This window comes from Acomys minous, assembly GCF_964271855.1.
Source record: "Acomys minous genome assembly, chromosome: 1".
In the NCBI taxonomy this organism is placed as follows: domain Eukaryota; kingdom Metazoa; phylum Chordata; class Mammalia; order Rodentia; family Muridae; genus Acomys; species Acomys minous.
The window spans coordinates 142,246,836-142,273,018 of record NC_140483.1 but is presented as its reverse complement, the minus strand read 5'-3'; the positions used below and the strand labels follow the sequence as shown (position 1 = coordinate 142,273,018).

The 26,183-nt window shown below is 49.7% G+C and overlaps 1 protein-coding gene across 1 annotated transcript in view; it reads left to right on the top strand.

Moving 5' to 3' along the window:
• Window positions 1-26,183, top strand: part of GABBR2 (gamma-aminobutyric acid type B receptor subunit 2) — a gene marked incomplete at its 5' end in the record, with an annotated part of 337,733 nt that overhangs the window by 208,776 nt on the left and 102,774 nt on the right. The window contains one exon of the mRNA XM_084784329.1: window positions 1,792-2,028. Within this exon, the coding sequence (XP_084640455.1) occupies window positions 1,792-2,028 (237 nt within the window). The remainder of the gene's footprint in view (window positions 1-1,791; window positions 2,029-26,183) is intronic.

The window sequence follows — 26,183 nt, the reverse complement described above, 5'->3', positions numbered from 1 at the left end:
GGCACCTGGTCTGAGTGACCCTACCAGAGACCCTATGTCTTGGATGGTGGGCTTCGTTCATGCAAAACCCCTGCCTTTGCTGGCAGATCCACCCTCCCTGCCTCCTGACCAGGACCAGTTGTGCAACCTTCCGATGAGCAATGACAACCTCAAGGCCAGTGAGCGGCAGCAGCATGGGGGTCCAGCAGACTTCACGCACATACTCATGTACCTGCACCAACCTCTGCAGCCCTTGGCCCCTCAAGCTCTACGGAGGGGGAATGTGACCCCCTCTAAGGGCCCTTCTGAGTGTAAGCTGACCAGGAATCCAGTCTCTGTGTGGTTTGACCCCAGGGGAAGGGGGTTGTTTCCCAGGTGGTTGTGATGACATTTCCCACTGAGGAGGTCAAAAGGGATTTGAGATCCCTTCGTGGAGAGGCTGAGGTCACGGGTTCCCTAGGTGGCATCACATATAAGGACGACCTTGGGCCCTGGAGTAAAAAGGTGATTTCAGGAAATATGGGCAATCAAGGTGTTAATATCACCCATGGATTCTTTTCTAAAACTCAGCAAGGAGTAGTGGCAACCTGTGGTTCAGTATCAGGCTATCCACAGACCCTGCTGCAGCTTTGAAGGGACAAGTGGAAGGTAGATTGTCCTTGCTTGGATCTGCCTCAGAGCCTGTGCTCCAAGATGACCTTACAGGGAGGGTTCTGAGGGGCTCAGAATCCACAGAGTACAGGACTAGAACCTTCTAGAATCTCAGCCCAGCATATCCAACCTGCATGCAGCCAAGGATAGCTACGAATACAGCCCAACCCATAATCAGTCATAGGCTTAAAACACTGAGGGGTTTCGCAATGTTTTGCTTTGGTTTAGCTTTTGATTTTTTAGGATAGGTTTTCTCTATCCAGGACTCACTCTGTAGATCAGGCTGGCCTTGAACTCACAGAGATCCACCTGCCTGTGCCTCCTGAGTGCTGGGCTTAAAGACGTGTGCCACCATGCCCTGCCACATTATTTTTTGTGTAACTCTACCACATGTTTCTGTTTTGTGAACTTTGTAGATGACAGCATCGTATCAGAAGGAAAAATGTTGGCTATATCTCCCAGACCATGCTCTGAGTTCCCTGCCCAAGTCCTAGGGCCATTTCCAGAGCCTGGGGACCTGTGGCCTTGCTTGGCTCCAGTTCTTAAGGTCCCTGAGCCCATGAGCTGCTGGCTGGAGGCAGTGGGAGGAGCTGGAGGGGCTGGACTATCCTCAACAAGGCTGGCTTCCCAACCCCCCCCCAGCCCCCACCCCCCACCCTGCCATGCAGTATCTGACCAGAAGCTCTGAGCAGTGCCCCGTGCTGAATTCAAGCCCCGCCTTTCAGATCATTTGGAACATATGTTTATTTTGGTGGGAAATTGAAAATAATTCATTGACTATTTTGTCGACTTGTATGTAGCTCCATTTTCCGGGCTTGGTAAATGGGCCCTGAGTGTTCTCCTCATCCAGGCCCTCCAAACAATTTGTGTGGGGGGGAATGGGGGGGATTAGGGTGGATTACACCCTCTGCTTAGTCTTCAAGGCAGGCAGGGCCAGATAAGTCCCGTCACTCGCTGACTCTGTGACCTAAGCAAGTCAGTGTCCACATCTGTAAAACAAGGACAGTAATGGCTGCCACCTCAGGAAATCACTGGAGAGTTAGATGACAGGATGGGCAATGAGCCTCGCATTGTGATGGGCACACAGCAGACTCTGAAGACTATTGGTGTGCCTCGTGTCCCTGCTGTAACTCAGAGTCCCCCACCCCATTGCTTTTCCAGACTCCACAGCAATACGAAAGAGAATACAACAGCAAGCGCTCGGGCGTGGGGCCCAGCAAGTTCCATGGGTATGCCTACGACGGCATCTGGGTCATTGCCAAGACACTGCAGAGGGCCATGGAGACACTGCATGCCAGTAGCAGGCACCAGCGGATCCAAGACTTCAACTACACAGACCACACCCTGGGCAGGATCATCCTCAATGCCATGAATGAAACCAACTTCTTCGGCGTCACGGTCAGTCCCAAGCCTCCTAGGCTGTTTTCTTAGCGCCTTCCAGAGTCATACAGGGCCAAAAGAGGGGCTGGTAGGCACCTGCTGGTGTGTGCTTTCTTCTCTTGGGTAACCATAGGAACTTCCTGTGAGCCACAGGATTGTGGGAGTATTGAAAGGAGGGCTGGGCTAGGATGGGCGTTTTCACTGGGGAAGCACCTCTATGACTCACCAATAAAAAAGGATGGAGTCTGCAAGGGTGAGTGAAGTCTACCACCCTGTGGATGGGGTGGGACAAATTCAGGTTCAAATCCTGTGTCTTCACTTATGAATGACCTTCTCTGAACTGCAGACTTTTTCATTCACAAAATGGGAACAGTGTCTCTGTTTGTAAAGATTAGTCATTGTGTTGGGCCTGGAGGTACAGGCATGTAATCCCAGCTACTCAGGAGACTCAGGCTGGAAGGGCTTAAGTTCAAGACCTGCCTGCCATACAGAGTCGGTTCAAGGCCAGCCTGACCAACTCAGTGAGACTGACCAGCTCAAAATGGAAAGGTCTGGGGACATGGCTCTGGGGTTGAGTGCCTGCCCAGCATTCCCAGGACCCTTGGTCCAATCTCTAGTACAAGTCAATAGAAGTCAATCGTGTAGCACCTACTAACATTGGCTGGATGGATTCCCTGGTCTGAGCTTCAAGTTTCTCATTGGGGAAATGCAGATGGTAACACATGCCTTGTGTGGACATTGGAACATTAGCACTGATAACACTCAATAGTTCCTGACCACTCACCCAGGGCTCCGAGCCAGCCCTGGACCCTGCACACTGTACAGATCCTACCTAGCCATGTGTATCTCTGTAGTTCTGGAACCCAGGAAATGTCGGCTCTTGATACTGTTTCTAATGGCCCTGTTGCATTTTATGCCCCAGTTTTATGACAGAACAGTTGCTATCACTATAGCTGTTAAAAATGAGCAGCCTAGAGCTCAGAACTTTGAAGAGACAGACAACCAGAAGAGGAGCTGAGACTTGAATGTGGGTCTAGGTGGTCACAGCCACATGCCACTGTCTTCCAGTGATGGGCGAACGTAGGGTATCCCATGGTATGAGTGCAGGTTGTACTCTGCCTCTCGTCTTTCTAGCAAATACAGGAACTACGCCTGAAGCAGGGAGGGGCAAGTGCTTACAGGTGTAGTGCTGTGTTCTGTCTAACTCGGAATCAGTTAGAGATCCACCATGGGATACTACAATGAGATGAGACGGGAGGATTGGTGTGTTTCTTAAATGCTGGGTTTAGAAAAAGTTTTCAGCCCGCTGGTGGGGCAGCAGGCAGGTCTTGCAGGAGCTGAGAGTGTGTGCGGCCGTGCAGATCTAGGGGTGAGGCCTGAACAAAGCTGACAAGGAAAGGTTTAAAAGCATTCGGCACTGGGGAGAACTCTGCCAGCCTACATGGATATACTTGACCTCTATGGAAAAATCCAGGCAAGGCTTCTCGGAAGAGGCAGCATTTGAGCCTGGCCTTGAGTAGTGTGCAAGCTCTAGGCACTCAAGGCTGTTTGACAGGGATTGCTTGGGGGGGGGGGGGTTGTCAGTTGTCTGAGACAGAACACTGGGGAGGTGGATGGTAGACTGGGAAGGGAAGTTGGGGCTCAACTCTAGAGTTGACAAGCAAAGGGCTCTCACAGGCCGGGCATTCTCAGAGTGGGGTCAGCGTCAGCTGGAGCTTGTTAGACTTGGGCTTGCTAAACCCTGGGTTCTTAACAGTGCCCTCCCCCCAGGTGGCTCTAATGCAGGCTGTAGCTCAGCAGCCACCTCCCTGGCTGGAGGGAAGGCTCTCAGTTTACAGAAGGGAAGTTGGTTTCCATAAACCTGGACATCCCCTCCCCCATTCAGATGAGAAGGCTCTGTTAGCCACTGGCCAAGTCTGTCTTCACAGCACAGCCCGGATCCAGGCGGAAACTGTAGCCGCTTCTCTCAAACTATGGCTTGAAAAGATGCCTTGGTCCTCAGAAGCCCTTACAAAATCACACCAGAGCCCGTTATGTAAAACATTAAAATCCAGATGTGGGGGCACAGGTCCATAATCCCAGCACTTAAGAGGGCTGGGGATTGTGAACCTGAGCTCTGCCTGTGCCTTAAACACAATGAAAGAGAGAGGCTCCTCAGACTGGGGCTGTGGCTCCGTTGGTACAGTGCTGGCCTAGTGTGAGTAAATCCCTAGGTTCCATCACAGCAGAGAAGGACCAGAAGTTCAAGGTCATTCATGGCTACATAGCAACTTCGGGACTAGCCTGGGCTATGAGCTTCTGGGTTAGCACAGGAGCCTCTCCCTATAGCCTCTCCTCCCAGTCACAACACCGGGTCCACTCCCCCTCCCTGTGCACGTTCTCTGCTCACCCTTGGAGAGGAAGGATGGGCAGGGATGCTTGACCTGTCCTCCACTTTGCTTCCTGTTGGTAGACTGAGGTCATGACAGCTAAGGCTGCCTGGCTCATGGAGCGCTGCGCTGAGGAAGCCCAGAAGCCTTTTGCTGCACCTCTAAGCCCAGAGGCCAGTCCTTTGCCTGGCGCCTGGCGCCTGGCACGGCTTCCCTGGAGCTCATTTATAACCCCTGCGAAGTGCACCTTGTCATCTAAGCCAAATAATCACTACTTGATGAGCAATTAGCTAAGACGGGCTAAAATGCTTTCCAGGGCTTGAAGATGAATTTCTTACTAATGGGAAATTCCTTGACACCTGCACCAGCCTGAGTCATAATTCAGCAAACGGCAGACCTGCACACACTCTTAAAAATGCTCAGAGCCAACACCCTCACGTTAACGATGACACTGATCTCAGGGCGGGGAAAGGGGTGTGCCACGGGGGGGGGGGGGCAGGAGGGGGGTGGAGTTATGACTCCCTCGCGGTCCCCAGCACCGCAGCTTGGCAGAGCACCAATGGCTTGGCAGACCCACCGTGCCTCCGCCCACCCCGCCCACCCCGCCCACCATCCCTGCTGCCCTCCTGAGTTCCCTCCAGTCAAGAAAGGCTGCAGAGTGAATCCCACCGGCCCTCTCTTCTGCTTTCCACTTGTCCCTTTGCGGTATATTACGATGCGCCTGCCTCTGAGTTGCAGACAGCCCTCATTAAAATTATCTTTGGATTGTTGAAAATACAATATCCTTTGACACAGTAAAAAAGTGCCTTTGTGGCCCAAAGAGGCTGCAGAAGGCCAAGTTCAGCTATCGGCAAGGAGTTGGCAGGGAGGAAAGAGATTGAAGCACTTCGTGTTTGCTGAAGCGTTTTCGTCACTCTCGCCGTCTCCATTTCTCGAGCAGACACTTTATCCTGGGTCACCCTCATTCAGCATGTTTACTATACAGAAAATCGTTTAAATGCATTAAATTAATTATATCCGTGACTCGATTCCAATTGATTCCGTGTGCGCAGCCTGCTGGGAGCTGGGCCTGGGTGCCTGGCTGGCCTGTTGGTGAAGAAATTTCTTCTCTGAAGCTCATAGTGATGATCCATCCAGCTTAGCCTGGGGCCCAGCTCCATTTCCTCTGTTTGGGGACCAGGGTCCACAGAAAAGAGCAGCTAAGGCTCTGCTCCATGCCAGTGAGCGGGAACATGCTGTGGACCTCTGGCTTCTGGGGACACAGTGTGATGTTCAGGCCAGTAAAGAACCTACCATCAGGAGCCCCAGGATTCTTTCTCAGTTAGAAGCTTGCTCTGCCAGGAACGTGTGGGAACGAACCCCAGACTGGACTCACCTGCTTCCATCTCAGACGCACAGAGAAAGCAGGAGAATCCTGGAGCATGTTCTCTGCCTAAACTGAAGGCTCTTCTAGGAGCTATGTTAAAATTCGTGATCTGAGCTAGGACTACACCAATAAACATGCTAATGAGGATGGGGCGGGGTGAGTCATGAGGCCTTAACCCTACACAAAGAGCCACCGTCAAGTAAGGAGTGCTGGAGTGGGAAAAACAGTCCTCCTGGAGACCAGCACACCAATTGGTGACTGAGGCGGTTTGAATGCCCTCATAGGCTCACGTATTTGAATGCTTGGTCCCCAGTTAGTGGGGTTGTTTGGGAAGGATTAGGGGGTGTGTCCTTGTTGGAGAAGGATTGTCATTGGGCGTAGGCTTTGGGTTTTCTTTTCTTTCTTTCTTTTTTTTTTTTTTTCTTTTTCAAGACAAGGTTTCTCTGTGTAGGCTTGGCTATCCTGGACTCACTTTGTAGACCAGGCTGGCCCCGAACTCACAACGATCCACCTGTCTCTGCCTCCTGAGTGCTGGGCTTTGAGTTTTCAAAAGCCTAGGACCTTCCAGTTAGTGAGTTAGCTCTCTCTCTCTCTCTATCTATCTATCTATCTATCTATCTATCTATCTATCTCTATCTCTCTGCCACTTGTTTGTAGATCAGATGTAAGCTCTCGGTTACTGCTCCAGTGCTGTACCTCCTGCCTGCCTGCTGCAATGCTCCCCCCATGACAACCATGGACTTGAACCCTCTGGAAACATGATCCACAGATTAAATACTTTCTATTTTAAGTTCCCTTGGTCATGGTGTTTTGTCATTGCAAAGGAAAAGTAACTAAGAGTTACCCAATACCAAGTGGATATGTCATGGGAGGGGCCCCTGGTCGTGGGAAGGCAGTGGGGGCGGGGCACATGGTGGAGCCTAGAACTCAGCTGCTGTGCAAGCAGGAATGGCCAAAAAGGTCAGAGTGCTAGATGTGGAACCCAGGCTAGATCTGGGGCGGTGGGGTTGGGAGGGTTCAGGGAAGGAAGGAGCAGGCCAACTGGCAGGATCGATCCTGGAAAAGGATGTGCAGGATCTGGCGGGGTAGACAGATTGGATTTGGTATGAGAGGGGTCTAGTGGAAGGAGGCTAGCACAGCCCTAAAAACATACATTAAAATAGCAGACAGACTGAGAAGGTTGGATTTATGTATTTAGGAGATACACACACACACACACACACACACACACACAGAAAAAAGAGGCCATGAAAAGCTTGAAGTGCCAAGCAACGCAATGGCCAGAACATCTCATTCACTGGTCTCTCCGTAAGGGCCTGAGTCTTAGTCACTGTTCTATTTCTGTGAAGAGACACCATGACCAAGGCAATAATTATAAAAGAAAGCATTTAATTGAGGGCTTGCTTACAGTTTCAGAGGGCTAGTCCATTATCATCATAGCGGGGAGCATGGTGGCATGCAGGCAGACATGGCCCTGGAGCTGAGAGCCTTACATCCTGATCCACAGGCAAAGAGAGAAAGACTGAGCCTGAAAGGGGCTTCTGAAACCGCAAAGCCCATCTCCGGTGGCACACGTCCTCCAGCAAGGCCACACCTCCTCTAACAAGGCCACACCTCCTAATCCTTCTAACCCTTTCAAACAGTTCCACTGCCCTGTAACTAAACAGGCAAATACATGAGCCTATGGGGGCCCCTCTTATTCAACCACCGCATTTCCCCCTTTGGTCTTGTATTACTTAGGGTTAGTATTGCTGTAATTGAAAGGATCCTTCTGTGGGACTTTGTGTAGATGTTGATGGAGGTGTGTGTTTGTATAAATGCATGTGCATGGGTGTGTACACATGTGTGTGGAAACCAGAGGTCAGTCTCAAGTGTTATTAATTAGGACATTTCTACCTTGTTTTTTGAGATAGGCTCTCTCGTTGACCTGAAGATCCCTAATCAGGCTAGATTGGCTGGCCGGTGAGCCTCACGGATCTGCCTGTCTCCATGTCCCCAGGGCTGGGATTCTAAGCGTGTGCCACTATACCCAACTTTTTACATGGGTGCTGGTGATTGCATTTAGGTCCTCTGCTTATGCAGCAAGAGCCTTAGCAGCTGAGCCTTCTCCATGACCTCTGTACTGATTACTCTTTAAATTTTATCATATTTCATATGTGGTAGTTATGATATAATGGATTAATAGATTTTTGCTCTGCTTCCTATGGAAATGTGATACATATAAAGTTTTCTCTATCATCTCAGCCTGTGGAGACTGAGTTGGGTGGGGCAATGTGTCATACAAGAGCAGCTGGCCTTAGGGATGAGTGAGAGATTCCTGGGCACCTTGAGAAGAGGGATTGGTTCCTGCGAAGCTGTTTCCTGTGGCTGCCCTTCACTTTCCATGGGTGGACTCTATGCAGAAGCCATCACAGCCAAGGAGGAGGTGCCCCTTCTCCTCTTTAAATGACAAAAATCTCTTTCAGCTCTCACCTGCTGCTCTCAGCCCACTGTCACTGTGGCATCTGTCTACAAGGCCCCGTCTCAGGCGGAGACCTCTCTCCTGATGGCCACTTTCTGCAGGGTCATTTCACACACAGAGAGAAAGGACTCTTCAAGGGCTGTCACAGAGCTCATGGCCTGGTGGATTTTGTTCCTGGCAAAGAGGGTTCCATCACTGGCCAGCAGACCCATTAAAGCTTTGGGTTAGGGTTTTGTAAAAGGCATCTCTGCTAAGACTTAAAAACCAGTCAGTGTTAAACACTCACTCCCACCAACACGTTTTCCCCACCAACATTTTACTGAAAAAAGAAAATTTCATAAAGCAAGTTGGATTGGAATTCCAAGGAGCCTAAGTTAAATGGGCAGCCTGGAAAAGCAACAAGTTCCTCCTGGGGAGAAGGCACAGTAGGCTCGAACTACCCTCTATCCCACGCCAGTGTGGCCTGGCCCAGATGTCATCTGAAATTGAGGAGTTTACTTTCTGTCCAGAAACCTTCATACACACACACACACACACACACACACACACACACACACACATCTTGTACACATACACATGTACACATGCCTTGCACACATACATACATTCACACACACACTGCACATAGACACACTGCATACATACACATGTTCACATACACACACATGCACCTACACTCAATGAACACATTCAGAAATATGCGCAAGTCTATGCTGACACACACACACACCCCCATGTGCATGCACACAGGTACACATGCATAGACATATGTACACATATGCATGTACACACACATCTAAACACCATCTCTGAGAGCTGACCCATCTCTCCTACCTGTGTGATCCACTTCTAACTGGGTAGCTGTTTTCATACATGTCCAATACATACAGGTCCATTAGGGAACCTACATGTCTGTGTCCCATCTTTGATGCCTTCATTCAGCCCAGAGGCATGGGTTTGTTTCTGTTTTAACCCATTTGACAGACACAAGAAACAGCCTCAGGAACTCCATCCAGGAGTGGTGAGCATCTATCTGCCACCTGAGACTTACTGGTTTGGGGTCTGTCATTCAGTCAACCCCGACTCTTATCTGAAGCTCTCCAGGGTGATGAGGCCACTGTGTAGCCTAGAAAATCAACCTCACGCCAGGAACCCCGCTCACTCCCATGCCACTCACTGTGCCCCATCCTAGGGTCCCTCTCAATAGCCTCCGTGGCCAACACTGAGGAGCCACAAAACTCCCTTCCAGAACATGCCCTGCTCCCCACCGGTCCCTGGCATTGTCTACATTGTCACAGTGGAGCAGGGTCTCACACACACACTTAATGGAAAAGGTGGCCTGAGAGCCAGTGTTTCCCCATCCATGCCGTCGAACCAGCCACCCTCTAACGCTAGAAACAAGCCACTGTCCAAAACAGCCCTGACAAACTGCGACAGAAACTGTAGCCATGAAGTCAGACAAAGAGACCATAGTGTCAGTACCTGATGGCGCTAGTTGTCCAGGGAAGATATTCACTGTCTGCGACTGTTTCCTCATCTGCTGCATGGAATGTTAATGTTCATGTGAAACCACATCAGTGTCTGGTACCCACTGACGGCATTGTTCTCACTGTGTTCTGAAGGGGACCTATGAGGGACCGTGCACTTCACATACATAAATAAACTCACTTTCATCCTCTCAGTGACAAGCCAGTCCGTAAACCCTTGTTAAGGTCACAGTGGTCAGCTGAGTGAAGTCTGGTGTGAGCAGACCTGATTTTGAGCCCTCTGCCACTCACTCATTCCAGGGGTTTGAGTTGCTGAGGAGGGAGGGGGGAGATGTCTGGTCACCAGCCTGCCTCCTGTCTGGCTCTGTGCCACTCCAGCTGCCCTTAGAATTACCACTTAGCATCATGCACGAGACTAATGTGCAGGTGCTGTTGGCACCTCACCCAGGTCTCCCGGGACGCCTTTGAAGGGTTTGGCGGGGGGGGGGGGGGGGGGGTTTAGCCCATCCCCCCCCATTACACAGGTGCCCCGCTAATAGCTCCCACCTGGGAGCCTTGGGGCTCAGTGCCTGGGAGTCCCGTCCTTCCTGGAGACGCAGAGTGACTAACTTGGGCCAGGATTAGGTCAAAACACAGCACCCTCACACCACTTCTGGTTTGGCTTCCTTCTTGAATATGTCCCTAACGTGTCACTTACACACCCAGCTGGGGGGACTCAATCTAAGACCCCTGTATGTTTCTATGGGAAAATCAAGTATTTCAGAGAAAGGTGTTTGACTGTAACCCAGTTGCCACCTTGGGGTGTGGAATTTAAACCCAGTCTTCCTCCATGGCTTCCCCTACCTGAGGAAGGAGCTGAGGAAGGCTCCATCCTACTCAGTCTGCACTGAGGCCCTCACTGGGGTCTCTACCTAGTACCCCAGCCTCCAGGAGAGTCTCCTTCATCTCCTCTGATGAATCAGCACCTTTAGGGTACGCAGGTGCCAGGACACTTGTGTCCATGTCCCCAAGCAGCCCTCTGGACTGCATACCTAAGGTAAATTCAACCATCAGTGCTTCCTTCAATCACTTTACTAATTGAGAAATCTAAGGACACTTCCTTGCCCGAGCCTTCCGGGCCTCTGTACATAAAAAGCCGTTTTCAACCCAGTCACTAATCAGAACTGACAGTAGACCGGTCATCAGGACTTGGAGCTCACTGGCATTCACGATCCATCAAGAGCAATTCCCAAATTCTCACTGTGACAGGGTGTCGGCAATTTACCCAAGTCATGAGGCCTCTTCCTTCCCCGGCCTCTCACGACTCCTGTGGACATCTTTCTGGTGCTCATCTGGAGGGGGTGTGGTCCTTCAGTCTTGCAAGTCCATACCAGTAAGAACAGTTTTTTTTTTCAGGCAGTAATTGCTAGCAATAAATAACTGTGATAATAGCCGAGCTTTCTGAGCCACCATCACCCTTCCTGTCACACTCGGGAACCAGCTGGGCAGCATCCCGATCCTGGGTGCATCACACAAGGGATAAAAGGCTGTGGTCAGACCCAGCACAGGGTGGACTCATCTCCAGTGGACTCACTGTGCTGGTGACTGTACCTGGCCTCTCTATTGTGTCCTGTGTACTCACCCTCCTGTCACCTTCCTAGCCAAGACTTTCCCAGTGCCCTATATTCAGTGGCTGTTCCTTCTTCCATCTTCTCAGTGCCCCAAGCTTCACCCTTGTCCACAATGGTTTCCATTTGACACACACTATCTTAGACATGGGACATAGGAGGAGTCTGATAAATAGTGCCTGAATGCATGGTTGATGTAATGAATGCTCCTATCATAGATTAGCAAGGCCCAGCATGTATGAGTGACGTATCCAGACTGCACAGGTGGTGAGGAGGGGTGAGCTCAGGCTACCCATCTGGCTGACTCAAATCCTTATAGATATAGGATATTCCCAGCATTCCCAGCTCCTCTTACAAGCTAACCTTGGTCAAGCGGGGGGGGGGGGGGGGGATGAGGCTGGGATATAGGGTTCTGCCTACAAGATACTTGGTCTAAACAATTAGGCAAGATACATGGGAGGTAGGGTGGACTACCAGCATCCCAGGTGAACAGTGGAGGGCTATAAGCTTCCAGTTCAAACCTGCCTCCTCTTTTAAACAGTGAACCTGCGAGCCGATGACAGCGGTGTAGATACAGTCCTTGTGACTTTGAGTGAGACCTGGCTCTTGGTCTATGAAATGAGTGTGCGTTGGTTGAACAAATAATCATAGTGCAGCTCAGAACTACAATCCAGGCTTCTTGTTCCTGCATTAAAAGCAAGGGTCTCCGGCTGGGGAGGTGGCTCAGCAGATAAAGTGTTGCAAGCTCGAAGAACTGAGCTTGAATCCCCAGGGCCCACGTGTAGCCAGGCACAGCGGCACAGGTCTGTGATCTATAACCTTTGGCCCTCTTGCAGTGATCTAGGAGGCGGAGATGGGGGGGAATCAGCTCATGGACCAGCTAGCCTGGCCTGTTAAACAAGAGACCGTGCCTCCAAGGGTGTGGAGAGAAGACCAATGACTGAGGTTTTCCTCTGACCTCCACACGAGCATGGTGGCAAGTGCGCGCGCGCGCGCGCGCACACACACACGGACACTCACGAACAGGCACACACACATATACATCCATGCACACGCATGCGCAGGCACGCACTCACAAGCACACACATACACACACAAAATGATTTTTAAAAACAGGAAAAGCCCCCCAGAGGTCTCAATACCTTGTGCCTGAGACGCTGACGCAAACGCAATTACACATGAGCGCAGACAACACACAGCTCAGAAATCCACCACCTCCCACTCCTGCTGTCAGATACATCTGAGCGATCCAAACAGTGTGGCTTAGCAATTTGTGTGAATTGATGCCTAGCCCGCCAAAGCTTGCGAGTTTCACTTCCTCGAGGCAGGGGAGAAAATTACCTATTTTTTAAACAAAAAACAGCATGGGGGAGTGTATCGCTTAGAACTTCAGTGGCTGCCTTGAGCACAGGCAGTCTGGTCCCAGAGAGAAAATGGATCAGGAGCCCTGGGAAGAGCCGGGAACATGGCGGTCACAGTAGCACTTGCTGTAACAACAGGTGGGAAATTATAGGAATGCCTAGGAACACTGAGTGTTTGGTGAGTCCTTGCTCTGCGCCAGGCCCTGCACTTAGTTCTCCACCGTGGCGTCTCATTAACTCTCTCAACGTGCTCTATTGTGGGTTGAGTTGTTTCTTAGCGCCCTGATGTGTCTGTTGGATTTTCTAATGCAGAGGGCCTTGGAATGTTGCAGGCGTGGCAGCACTGGAGCAGGACGGTGACATAACTAGTCTCCTTATAAAAGAGCGAGCTGACAGACACACAGACAGGAGGAAGGCCCCTTGGACGAAGAAGCAAGTAGAGGGATGACATGAGCCAGGAGACACCAAAGACTACCAGTAAGCCACCAGAAGTCAGGAGGCAGGCAGTTTCCCCTCCCTCCCGGGCCTTGGAAGCCACGGGTCTACCCACAACAACCTTTGCCTGCAGGATTGGGGTGCAGTGTGCTGCTGTTCAGTGAGCCTCCCGACTGGGGAGTCTTTGTTTGAAACTAGTAAGGTCCCCACAAGGTAGAAACTAGCAACGCTTTGTGAGAAAACTGAGGCGTTAGTTCATTTCCCCAAGGTCCCGGAGCTCAGGTGAGTGGAGAAGCTAGGATTTGAACCTACGCTGTCGACTTCGATGTTCACTTAAGCCTTTTGCTCCACACCTCTAGAAACTCTTTTCCTTTGGGGAACAACAAAAAAAAAAAGTCCCATTCAAAGGATGAAGCTGAAATAATCCAGCGAGTCCTCCCACCAGCACACGTCCCAGGTGGGGAAACTGTGGCCTTTGGGAAACAGCAAGGAAAACCCGAGGTTGCAGCTGGGAGGACTCTGCCCTTGATTTTTTTTTTTTTTTTTTTTTAGGCCAGCCACTTCTATGAAGACTTTTCTTTTTCTTTTTCTTTTTCTTTTCCTTCCTTTTAGGAAAAAAAAATCTCCTATGTCCCAGGCTGATCTAGTCACTATGTAGCCAAAACTGACTTTGAGCTTCTGTTCCCCATGCCTCCTCCTTCCCAAGGGATCACAGGTGCCCGCCATGCCTGTTTTCACTGGAGCAGCCCCTGGGGAGCAGACCCAGAGTGTGACCCTTTGCCTTTTGCTCTTTCCCTTCCCCTCTGCGGGAGGCAGGGTATTCTCCAAGCCCAAGTCTGGCCATCTTATTTCTTTGTGTCCTTAAGAATCCCAGGGTCTCTCTTGCATAAGGAGTATGTCCGTTGCAGATGGAGGGAAAGGTTAGGTGCAGACCAGTATCCAAAGGGCCTCAAGGCCAGCCTGACACTGATGCTCAGCAGACACTGCATACCAAGACACAACTCTCGAGTCTATCCCTTTACTGTTTATTTTCATCTGGTGAGTCATGAAGCTCTTTTCTTTGACCACACTTTTCGATCGCTTTAGCTCTTATTTTAATGTGACAGAATAGGCATAGCATAAACTTGGTTTAATTCAGTGGTTCTCAACCTGTGGGTCATGACCTCTTTTTTTTGGGGGGGGGGGCAAATGATCCTTACACAGGGATCACCTAAGGCCATTGGAAAATACAGATATTTGCATTATGACTCCTAACAGTAGCAAAATTACAGTTATAAAGTAGCAACAAAAATAATTTTGTGGTAGGGAAGGCCAGGGCATGAGGAACTGTTTTAAAAGGTTACAGCCTTAGGAAGACTGAGAGCCCCTCCTCCAATTCAGCAGCATGCAACCCATTGACACTGCTGGCCTCTCACCGCTCTCCCAGCATCTCCACTAGAAGCAGGTGCCACTGACACATAAGCTCCCTGTTAGGGAGGGTCATTTTAGGTGTTTTGTTTTGTGATCCGCACGTCTTATCACTAAGCTATGCCTCTAGCCCTCAGTGGAGGCCATTTTCCAGTCATTCCGGTGTTCGGGGATTTTGTTTGTTCTGTGGGCAAGCTGATTGTACTTAGCTGTATATTTGTTTATTTTTAACATCATCTTAAAGACCTCATAAGTGGTTTGCTAACTAATTTAGAGAAAAATTATGGTCCTTACAACCTAACCCCAACAAATAGGGTGCCCTCAAATCTCCTAGAGGCCTTTGCACAGAGGTACATAGAACATGTCCAGACTTTTGGTGTTTGGTTTCTGAGATGGGGTTTCCTGGATCCTGGGCTGGCTTCAAGCCTGGTAGCTAACCCAAGAATGACAATGGAGTGTGCCGAGGTATGGGGTGCTAAGAAGCAAGTCCGGGGTCCCACGCTTGTGAGAAGCACTCCATTAACTGAGCCACATTTCCCAGCCTCTAGAATGTATATTTTAAAGAGTGAAAATGTAAGGCTGAGATGATGGCTGGGTGGCTAAAAGCACTTAATGCTTTTACAGAGAATCTGAGTTTTATTCCTAGAAGCCGTGTTCCATAGCTCACACCTGCCTCTAACTCCAGTGCCTGAGGGTCTGACGCCCTCTTCTGGCCACCTCCAGTATCTACATACATGCAGCTCACACTCAGGTGCACACATATAAATAAAAATAAGAACACATTTGTTTTTTAAGTGAAGCCTAATGTGATGGCGCATACTTTTAAATCCAGCACTTAGGAGGCGGAGACAGGTGGATCTCTGTGAGTTTGTGGCAGGCTGGTCTGTGTAGCATGTTCCAGGCTAGCCATGCCTATATAATAAGACCCCTCCCCTCTCTCACAACACACACACACACACACACACACACACACACACACACACACGAATAAAAATATCAATCTTGACCAAATTTTTTAAGCAAATAAGTACCATTGATAGCCCACTGCTATGGAAAACACTCAGTAAAGATCCTGGGTAAAAGAAACAACCCAGAGAAACTCCACACCCACCCAGCAGATCTCTTTATTGAGGTTAGGACAACCCCTTGGAGCACATGTCAAGGTATGTTAGCCCGGAACGCTATGCAGGAGAGAAGTCTCCTAGGCTCCGAGGAAGACAACTGACATAAATTGAGGCTGACATGATGCAAGGCATCGAGCCCTAACGCATGTCACTGGCCTGTGTGTGTGTACTCATGCAGAGGTGACTTGCATGCTCTCCATGTGACTGACACTCCAAGCCTGGCTCTTGCCAGCCCCTGTGGGAGTCGTGAAAGTGGCTCAGGAGACCCATTTGCTCATAGGATTGTGAATCTCGTTCTCTCTCCCCAACACCCACCTCCATCTTCTTTCTCAACAGAATCTGAGCTTCCCACAGTTCTGGCTTCAGCCTGTCAAAGACCTAGAATCTGGTAGAGACATAAAACTCTGTGGAAGGACAAGAGGGCCCACAGTGAGGGGGCAGAGGGATGCCTGCCTGGGCCTCCCTAAGAGAGATGTGAGACGTGCGGGGTTACTAAAGGCATGCACTCCAAGGACAAGGAGTCACCTGATAGGCGACTACACCCAGACAAGAACTCAGTTTCCTAATCTGTAATGGGCTCACACTTGCGGCCGGGCCCCCTGGCACATAGGTGCTGGGACAGAGCACTCACTGTGTGGGTCTGTAAGACTGAACGCAAGACATACACCTGAAGAAAGCGATGCAGGGACCATGGAGGAGTCACTGCTACTGAGGCTGTGGATCTGCAGGGAGCCCTGGAGCTGGGCTAGGGAAACCCTGGGCCTCCAGGCTCAGCCTGTCAGACCCTGGCTGTCCCCGGGAATGGTTGTATCCTTGGACAAGGCTGTTCCTTAATGTGAAAGGTAGTTCCCAGCAAGGAACTTAGCTGAGAATCTCAGAGCCTGTATTCTCAGGGGCCGGGGGTGGCACTTTGGTCCCTAAAGAGTGGAGCCAGCATGGCCCAGAGCTCCAATAGATGACCACGTGGCCTAGCTTAAAAGGTTTGTTTGTTTGTTTGTTTGTTTGTTTGTTTGTTTTAAGGACAGGGTTTTGCTATGTAGCCCAGGCTGGCCTTGAAATCATCACCATGCAGCCTCTACATCACAAGGGCAGGGATGCAACAGCCACATCCAGGTTTCAGTTAGAGTCTCCACACCCTCGCCATCCTTGGTAATTCACATCCCCACACTCAGTTGCACATAAGCACTTGCACACTTAGGACACACGGGATCCATAGTCGTCGTAAATGAAGGGCACTTATCACTGTACTCCAGTGGCTTCCAAACATCTTTCAAAGGGGATTTCCACAGAGGCCTAAAGTCAGGGGCCCACTTAACATTTCAGCTAGCATTAACTTTACATTTGGCATTGCTTCCCCCCCCTCCCCCCCCTCCCCCCCCCCCCCCCGCTTCAAATTTGCTCCTTGGAACCCTCTCGTAACCATCACTTTAGATTTAAAAATTAGCATGCACATGTGTTCGATACCAACGAGGAAGCCATGCCTTAGTGAAGCGCCAGGGTCAGAGCCCTTGGTCAGCTCACCAGCTCAGACCCCATGACGCCATTAGTTGTGCCACATTCCCTGACTGTGTCCTAGATGCAGGAAAGGGGGCCATTTAACTGGGACCCAGATCATATTCTGTATTTTAATGATCATGTGTTTATCTTGATGTGTGATATAAAAACCAGTACGTGCCTGCAAGGCAGCGAGACTAGGTTTCTTTTTCCACGTTCTTAGAGGCAGGCACTCAGTAAAGGCAAGCACAGATGGTCCGTGGATGTGTGAAATCACGAAGGAGCTCGTGTGTGGTGGAGGAGTGGGTAACAGTGACCTCTTCCGAGCTTTCTCTTTGCTTTATCTTGAAAGCCACCATGGTCATCCCATAAAAGGTTAAGACATGAATCAGAGATGAGTGGGGAAGAAGGTGAGCGAGATCCATCCACAGCAGAGCATCCATCCATAGCCTGGGCCAGCTTGTAGTTAAGACGATGGCAGCATGGGGTGTTCTCGCCTGCACGGTTTTTGTGGGGCTGTTCATAGTCTTTTTGTTTAATGGCCTTTCACCTCATTCCCGTGTCTTTAGCACTAAAACCTGGTGCTGAGGTCAGGAGGTGGGAGAGCTTGGATTCATCTCTCTTGGCAGTCATGTTGACACCATGCCATTGGAGTTTTACACCAGAAACTTCTCCCACCAAGAGCTCCAGGGAGGACCTTTCTGAGGGTTGGTTCTCTGTGGCCAGTTCCCATATGGCTGGATTCCACCTGCATCTCGGCTGATCAAAGATGCACAGGAGCATCAAAAACAGCGATCGCCATCCCTGCCTGCCTCTCGGTACCTCCTCAGGGCTTCTCATGAAGGAGACATATGGGAAAGACTGTGTGGTCCACCCACATGATGGGTGGGTAGATATATGCATATGTGGCTGGATAGATAAATAGAGGGATGTGGTCAGGTGGACAGATGGAAGGATATGTGAATAGGGGGATAGATGCATTATTGGACAGATAGACAGATGAGTGTGTGAGTGGACAGATGTTAGATATATGGTAGGTGAGTAGATGACAGATTGGTGGGTGCATGGAGATCAATAAAGAGGTGAGTGGGTGGATCTGTGATGGGTGGGTGGGTGATTTGGTGGGTGGGTATGGGTGACTGGAGTGCAAGGCGGTGAGCAGCAGCTACAGAAGTCGTCTCGGGTACCTGCTTGATTTGAATCTCAGAAGTGTTGGCCCCGATGCCGTGGCTCCTTTCCTGTCCAAGTCCTGACCCCTTGACAGTTTTTGCTGCATCCCCTGATGTGAGGCCCGTCGTCTCATCTGACTCAGAAAGATGCTTTTCATCTCAGGCCTTTATTCTTCACTCGCATTTCACCCCGGCAGGGATTGGGCCTCATTAAAATCTGTCCCTCTGCCCAGGTCCTCTTTGAGGAAGTTCCTCGTTAGGGCATTGCTGCTGCGAGATGGATCACACCAGCCCACGTGGGTGCCCAGCCTGAATGCTAAAGACTGTTATTAGCAGATGTAGCCTCGAGATGTTTCAGAGTTGTCAGTTCTGTTGCTCACAGGATTATATTTTCAAACATCATCACACATCCTCTGTGACAGACTTGATTATGGTGATGAACTAGTTTTCTTCCTTTGAGAGATGTTCTAGTTGCAAAAAAATGATTCTGAAAGCATTTCAGAAAAGTACTGGGCAAAACTGAAGTGACATCATTTCGTTCGGGTGGCCCCATTAGCTTACCGGGGGAGGCAGCTTGCTAGGGCAGAAACATGACTGCACTTGGGTGGCTGACGTCCCTGGTATTTGCATTCTAAAGTGAGACCAGTGACCAAAGGCCCTTGTGTGGGAGCCTCAAAAGCTGAGCCGAGAAAAGCACATAGCGAAATGTGGGGATTGTGGGTGACTTCAGGGTTCTTGGTGGAAGAAGAAAGCAAGTCAGACCTCATCCATGTCACTTTATTGTCAACTGGCTGGCTAATTTAGGCTTGACCCACAGGAGGAACCAGAACTTGAGAGTAAAAACACCTTCCAGTGAGGGGCTCGCACATGCCAGGCCTGCGCTCACCACGAAGAGAGTGGACACTCTCACTCTTGCACTGCTCGGCTGGGTCGCCACAGGCTCTGTTCAGGAGCACTTGAAATATGGCTGGGCCCAAAGCGTGAAGTGCGGACTGGATCAGACTCAGCACACACATAGTAAAATGTCCAAACCAGTGTGCACACCTGTAATACCCAGCACTCAGGAAGCCAAGGCAAGGAAAAGCATGAGTCTGAGCCCAATCAGAGCTGCACCGTGACATCCTGCCACAAAAGGCGAAGGGGCAGGTGGCACGGCTCAACAAGTAGAGGGTTTTGCAGCCAAGTCTGAGTTTATCACTAGAATCCACGTGGTAGATAGAAAGAACCAAGTCCCACGGGCTGTCCGCTGACCTCAGGCACGTACTATAACACATGTGCGTGTTGTACATGTAAAAAAAAATCTCAATAAGAGTATACAATATCCATTTCCTCATAGTGTACAGTTGAAATGCTATTACTTGGGACTTACTAAGTTAGATAAAACTTACTAGCACCATAGGCTGGAGACATGGCTCAGTGATTACGAGCACTTTTTGCTTTCTCAGATGACTCAGGTTTGTTTCCCAGCACCCCATCAGATGAGCTTGTAACACCAACTTCAAGGAATCTGATGCCCTCTTCTGGCCTCTACAGGCACCTTCATGCATGTGCTGCACATACAGAGACATAAATAAGTACTTTAATTTTACTATCAATATTAATTTACCTCTATCTTTTTATCTTTTGGAGGGGGGTGGAGACAGTGCAATACTGAGTATAGCCCAAACAAGCATTGCCACTGGGCCATTTCTTCTCTTTGTTCATCTTTTGAATGTGGCTGTTGATCAGGTAGCTCATTCTCAATATCTCTTGCCTCCCTCCCTCCTTCTCTCCCTCTCTCCCTCTCTCTTTCCCTCCATCCCTCCATCCTCCCCTCCCCTCTCCCTTAAATCTTCTGGCAACAAGACTCTCTCTATAAGGCCTAGGGTGGCCTTAAACTCAAAGCAATTCTGCTTTGGCCTCCTGAATACCAGCATTATAAGTGTGTGCCTTTATGGCCGACGTTGATTTTTCTCTGCCACAATGCTTAAGCTCTGAAGGCACTCCAAGTCCCCAGCACTGGCTTCCCAGTCAGGCAGTGGGTTAGACCTCAGGCTGGGGAGACAGGCAGTGTTTGGAAAGGCAGAATGCTGAAGTGGGTGGGCAGGGCATTTCTCCCAAATGAGGACCTGGAGGACATCCAGTGAGGGTGTCCTGAGAGTGGAGCTGCATCTTCTGTGGCCTGGAACCCTGTAGATGGGTAGCTGGCCTTCAGAAGCAGCTGTGGGACAGGACAGGCAGAAGCATTCGTGTCAACCTGGCTTCTCAGAATGGGTGGAGGAAAAACTGCGCACAGCCTGAATGCCCAGCGGAGGGCATTATGTTTAGATAGATTTTGATATGCCCAGACAGTGGAATTGTTTGCAGCCATTAAAAACAATTGTTCTGGAAAGATATTCAACAGCATAGAAGGTTGTTAATAATGCATAGTTTTGAAAAAAAATCAGTGTAGTCACGTTACAAAGAGAGTTGCATGACAAAGCCTCACATTTGATTTTAAAAGATATTTTAATTTACTTTGTGTTGCGTTACACGCATCTGGGGGTTCAGAGGACAACCTGCAGAAGTCAGCCCTCCCCTTCTACATTGTGTTTTCACGGACTGAACTCAGAGCCATGGGCCTGGCAGCAAGTGTCCTGGTCCTCTCAGGCGACTCACTCCCAGCCCTGATCAAAGGTTTTAAATATACAGAGACTAGAAGGACGTATTCCCAAGCAGTGGATGTTTAAAAAATTGTTTATTTTTTGTCTATCTCTTTCTATATTCTCTATAGTGAACATAGTTACCTTAGGTCTTGATTTAAGAAAAGGGGAGGAGAGGATGACACAGAGAGCCAAAGGTTAAACATGAGAGCCAAAGAGCTGGATGTTCATCCAATTTGGCTGTTTCTGGTCAGAGGACTTCTGTCAGCACTCAGCCTCCTTTTCTCACCTGTGCAACGGGTTTAGTATCACTTGTTTCTTCAGGTACCGTGAACAGCAACAGTAATGTTCCCTATCTGATACAGTTCCAGGCACCACCAGGCACTCGGCCAACATGAGTGCTCCTCCGTGTCCTGCCTTGCTTTCCGCTCCAATGATAAAGCACCATGACCAAAGGCAACTTGGGGAGGAAAGGGTTTTCTTTCAGTTTACAGCCTACAGGTGTGAAGGGAAGTCAGGGTAGGAACTCAGGGCTGTTGATGCAGCCGTGGAGGAACGCTGCTTGCTAGTTTGCTGCCCATAGCTTCCTAGACTGCTTTCTTATATAGTTCATGACCACCTTCCGAGGTGTGGCTGCACCCATATGAATCATTAATTAAGAAAATGGCCCACAGGCCTGCTTACAGGCCAAACATACGGAAGTGTTTTCTTGGCTAAGGTTCCTCTTTGTAGATAACTCAGCCTTATATCAAGTTGACAAAAACTAACCAGGATATCCTGTCTGGGGAAGGCTCTCCCTTTCATCTTCTTTGTGGTCCTAGGGGTTATATTTAGAGCCCCAAGCATGATGGGTATATGCTGTACCAGTGAACCGTATCTCCAACCTTTTCTTAGTTTTCATTTCAAGACAAGGTCTTATAAGGCCTTGGCTGGCCTTGAACTCACTATATGATCCACACAGGCCTTGAATTTAGGTCCTCTTACCTCATCCTCCCAAAGAGATGGCGTTATTGGCCTCAGCCACCTGTTCTGGCTGCCCAGTCTGTTTTAAATAGATCTAATTCTCATTTACAAATGATTTAAGCAGGAAAGGGGGCAAAGTTAGAAATGGAATCAGAGAGGCCTGCAGTGTGCCCTGGCATGAGAGGGGCCCCAGTTCTCCCTCTGCTGGAGGCCTCAGATCTAAGTTGGCTCCCTGCTGGTCACAGTCCACTTGGAGATTTTTATGTAACTTTGTCCTACATGTGTGGGAGGCTGCCTAACGCAGGGTAGAGGGCAGCCTGGAAAGCCTTTCAAAGTCAAGCATGTACAGAGAGTGCCGTAGACTGTGATATGACCTCCACACACTGAGTACCAGTCCACATAGAAATTCTGTATGTGATTATATAGGCGTGCATGTGTGCACACATTCATGTACATGTGTGAGCAGTGGTAGTCAGTACAGGATAGTGTGGTACCCCACCCCACCCCCAACCCTGTTCCTCAAGGGTTTTAGTCAGCCATATGTACAGACTGGCTAATCCACGGCCTTCAGTAATCTGGCAGAGCCCCTGAAGAGGCTCCGCGATGCGTTCCACGGAGGACAAAGACATCCCTGGTTTGGCCTCAAATCTAGTAATTCCATCAACTAGATTATGAAGAGATGCTTCAGTAACCCATGGTTAATGGCCTTAACTGCTGGACAGATGTCTGAGAATTAAGTCTCTGGCACAGCACAGGCCGAGCCCCTCCCCAACCCCAGCGATGCGATTTGGGGCAGACATCTGACTAGAGGCTTCCTTAGGGCTTCCTGCCACCCAGTGACAACCGGGACAGAGGCGGCGGCGTGTGCTCCAGGTGCCTAGTGTCTCCCCTGTGGGACACTCAGCGAACCTCAGTGAATCTGAGTGCCGACCTCAGCCAGCCAGTCATCTGGAAGAGAAAGGCATGGGCCTGACATGCAACGGGAGGGGGGCTTTCGGATATCTCAGCCTTACCTAACTCTGGAAGAATAAAAACAAAAATGAGCTCTAGGTATGAAGTGATACTAAGTCCCCAAAGGTCTGATTCTTCAGCAGGGGAGATGCAGCAGGCACCATCTCGTAGAGGCAGGAATGGGAACCCCATGAGATCTAGCCCAAGCCACTCGGGTAGGAAAAGGCAGAGTCCAGTTTTCCTGCCGGATTCTCCACTTCTAATACCAGTTCCCACCCTTCAGTCTGTCACGGACCTCTGTGGAGTCTACTCTTGCCCCGTCATACCCATCTTCCCACAGCTTGTTGAGGGTGGGAGGAGCCACTTCCACTTCCGGTCAAAAAGGGGTGACAGGATTGAGTGGCAAGGATCTCTCGCTGAGAGAACTGAGGAAGAGCAAAGGAAGACAGATATACAGATACTGCCCTGCAAACTCCTGACAGGAGGTACAAGGGAGGTTACTCAGGTGACTGGGCCCAGATGAGAGCCCAAAGGCTTTCCAGGCCAAAAAGGAGTCTAGCCTGGCAGGGACATAGAGCTGAAGAGACAAAGATGAAAATCCCAGGATTTGTAGGCAGTGCATGGAGATGTTTCCACGGTCACCTGTGTCCTCGGCTCAGTCATTGTCAGCACACAATGTCGTAAAGATGCTGCCTGAATCCATGGAAAGAAACAGGTTAAGGATCCTCCTAGGACTCAGACAGGGCTAGGCAAGAGACCCATCAGGATGCATAAGAAGAAGGCCAAGGGGAGTCACCTCCATAGTGGGGGAATTAACTCCAGATCGAGGATGGCCCAGGCCCTGCCTAACAAAACCTAAAGGCAAGGCTCAAAGGGTCAGACTTCCAAATAACTATGCCCAGAAGCTTAAAAATATGTAAAGGGATATGTAAGTCTTTTCTTTTTAATTTTCAGTGTGTATGTTTGTGTGTGTGTGTGTGTGTGTGTGTGTGTGTGTGTGTATGTGTGTGTGTGTGTATGTGAGAGAGACACTATATGAATGTGTGTGAATGTGCATGTCTGTATGTGAGTATGTGTGTATGTGTGTTTTGTGTGTGTGTGTGTGTGTGTGTTTATGTACTAAGATCAGAAGAGAAAGTCAGGTGTCTGCTCTGTCACTCTCCACTTTATCCCCTTGATCCAGAATCTCTCATTTCACCAGGAGCTAGGCCGGCGGCCTGCAAACCCCAGATCATCCTGTCTCCACCGTCACAGGCATGAGCTTTGTGCGTGGGTGCTAGGTTCCAAACTCATGTTCTCAAGCTTAGCAAGCACCTTTAACTCCCAGTCTGAATTTTTTTTTAACTTAGAATGCTGTGAGAGCCTGACATCCAATAAAGAATGAGCAAGTAAATTAAAAAAAAACCCTCCAAGGCATCTGAGAACCTCAAGAGGCTCAGTGTAACTCACACACATTAGCCAAGGGGAGAGAAATTAGGGACTACATCATGGAAGTCTAGACAGCACCCAACCTGGTGAACCACAGAAAAGGGGTCAACCAACCCAGGAGAGGACATCTTCTCCACCACGCTGAAACACTCCCTTTTTATTCTCACATCCAAGGCTGTGGCCTGCCCTTAGCAGGTGAACTGTTTGACTATCCCTGCCCACTCACAACTCTTACCTGACCCTCGGAGGAGCATCAGTTTAACAATGATCAGACAGGAGGCAGAGATAAATAACACAAAGATGATCTAGGCTGTCTGGACTGAGAAAGGGCCCAGGTACCTTTAGTCTCAGGACCATCTGTAAGAGATGTGACCTGGAAACACTTTCTAACCGCCAGGCCTTGCTTGCTCATCCAGCTAAAGCGGATAACTGGGTGTCATGTCAAGACTGCTCCCAAGGCAAAGCACGTAGGCACGAGGCCCCTGTGAGGGAACTCCAACACCGGATAGTGGGAACAACAAGATGTACTAGAAGCCCTAGGTCAGGTAGCTATAAACTCAAATGAACTGGAAAGCTCAATTTCTTCTTCAGTGGTATAGAATTAATGGTCCCCATCAGCTTAGTCCAGGAAGCTGCCACTCAACTCCTCTGATGCAAGTAATAGGACCCACATTTAACCAAAGATCACTAGCAGTCCAAGACGAAGCTTGCCCATCCTTCCACCTTTAGGTCGGTGTTGTCCTAGGCCAGCTCCCTCCTCAGCCTCCAAGCTGTTGCTTGGACACCATATCCAGACAAACCCAATAACATTCACATGTCCACTTGCAAGCCTCCTTAGCTTTGATTGGCTGGCTTCAGTCATGTGCATAGCTTCCAAGAGTAGTAACGATGATTCGCCAAGTCATTGGACCCATCTTTGCATGGAGCCAGCATCATAGAGTTTTGGCCACATGGGTTTGTGTTGGCTTTTCACCTCTCTTATTCCATGGCTCTGCTGTTAACCCGTTCTCTACACTGAGCCCCAGAGGGTGGACCCAGTAGATAGTATCACTCATATCCATTGTCTTCTAGCTTTATGTTGGGTTTTTTCCAGTGGAGAGGCAGGCAGGAAACCAGCAGCTAAGAGGAAAGAGACAGGTGGGATGTAGCTCAGCCTCTCTCTCTGTTCGGAGCCTCCTATAACAGCTCTGTCACTGTGGCTGTGGCTATGGCTGGTTGCAGTGACTGTGGGTTCTCCCCCCATATATAGAAGGCCTTGGTGACACTATTTCTTTTCCCTTTGGATTCTGAAGTACGGAAACAGCTCCAGCTATTGCCAGTCTGTGCCTGGCATACCACCTTCCCCTGTGCCCTGTGATTCAGCTCCACACCCCTTAAGAGCCTTAATAATCTCTTCCTTTGAGCCATCCAGGGTGAATTCCATTTCCTGCCATGGCTTAAAGCTACAAAGCCCTTTTTGTACTCACAGTATCTGTGGGTCTGGGATTCAAGAGTGACTCACCTAGAAGGTTCTGGAATGAGGGCTCTTCTACAAGGCAGATGGGACATCACCTGGGACAGTGATCCTCCTGAGACCTAGAAAGTCTTGAGATACAGTTCCAAGACAGCCTCTCCCATGGCTGGCAAGCTGGCTCTGGTTCTTGGCAGAAGGACTCGGCTCCTTGCCATAGATTACTTGGGTGTCCTCATGGCACAATGGTTGCTCCTGTTTCTTAGAGCAACCCCAGCTGCAGGGTCTCTTCATGGTCTGTGCCTGTGCACCACACACTGTCATGTTTTTAGTACCCTACTTATTCATATAAGCTGACCCCCTTCACTGTGGAGGGGACTATATCAGCGTGCCCCCAGATGGGCCTTAGGCACCACCATTCATAATAAGAGCCATCACAGATCCTGGCTGACACAATCTCACTTATCACCAAGTAGTCGT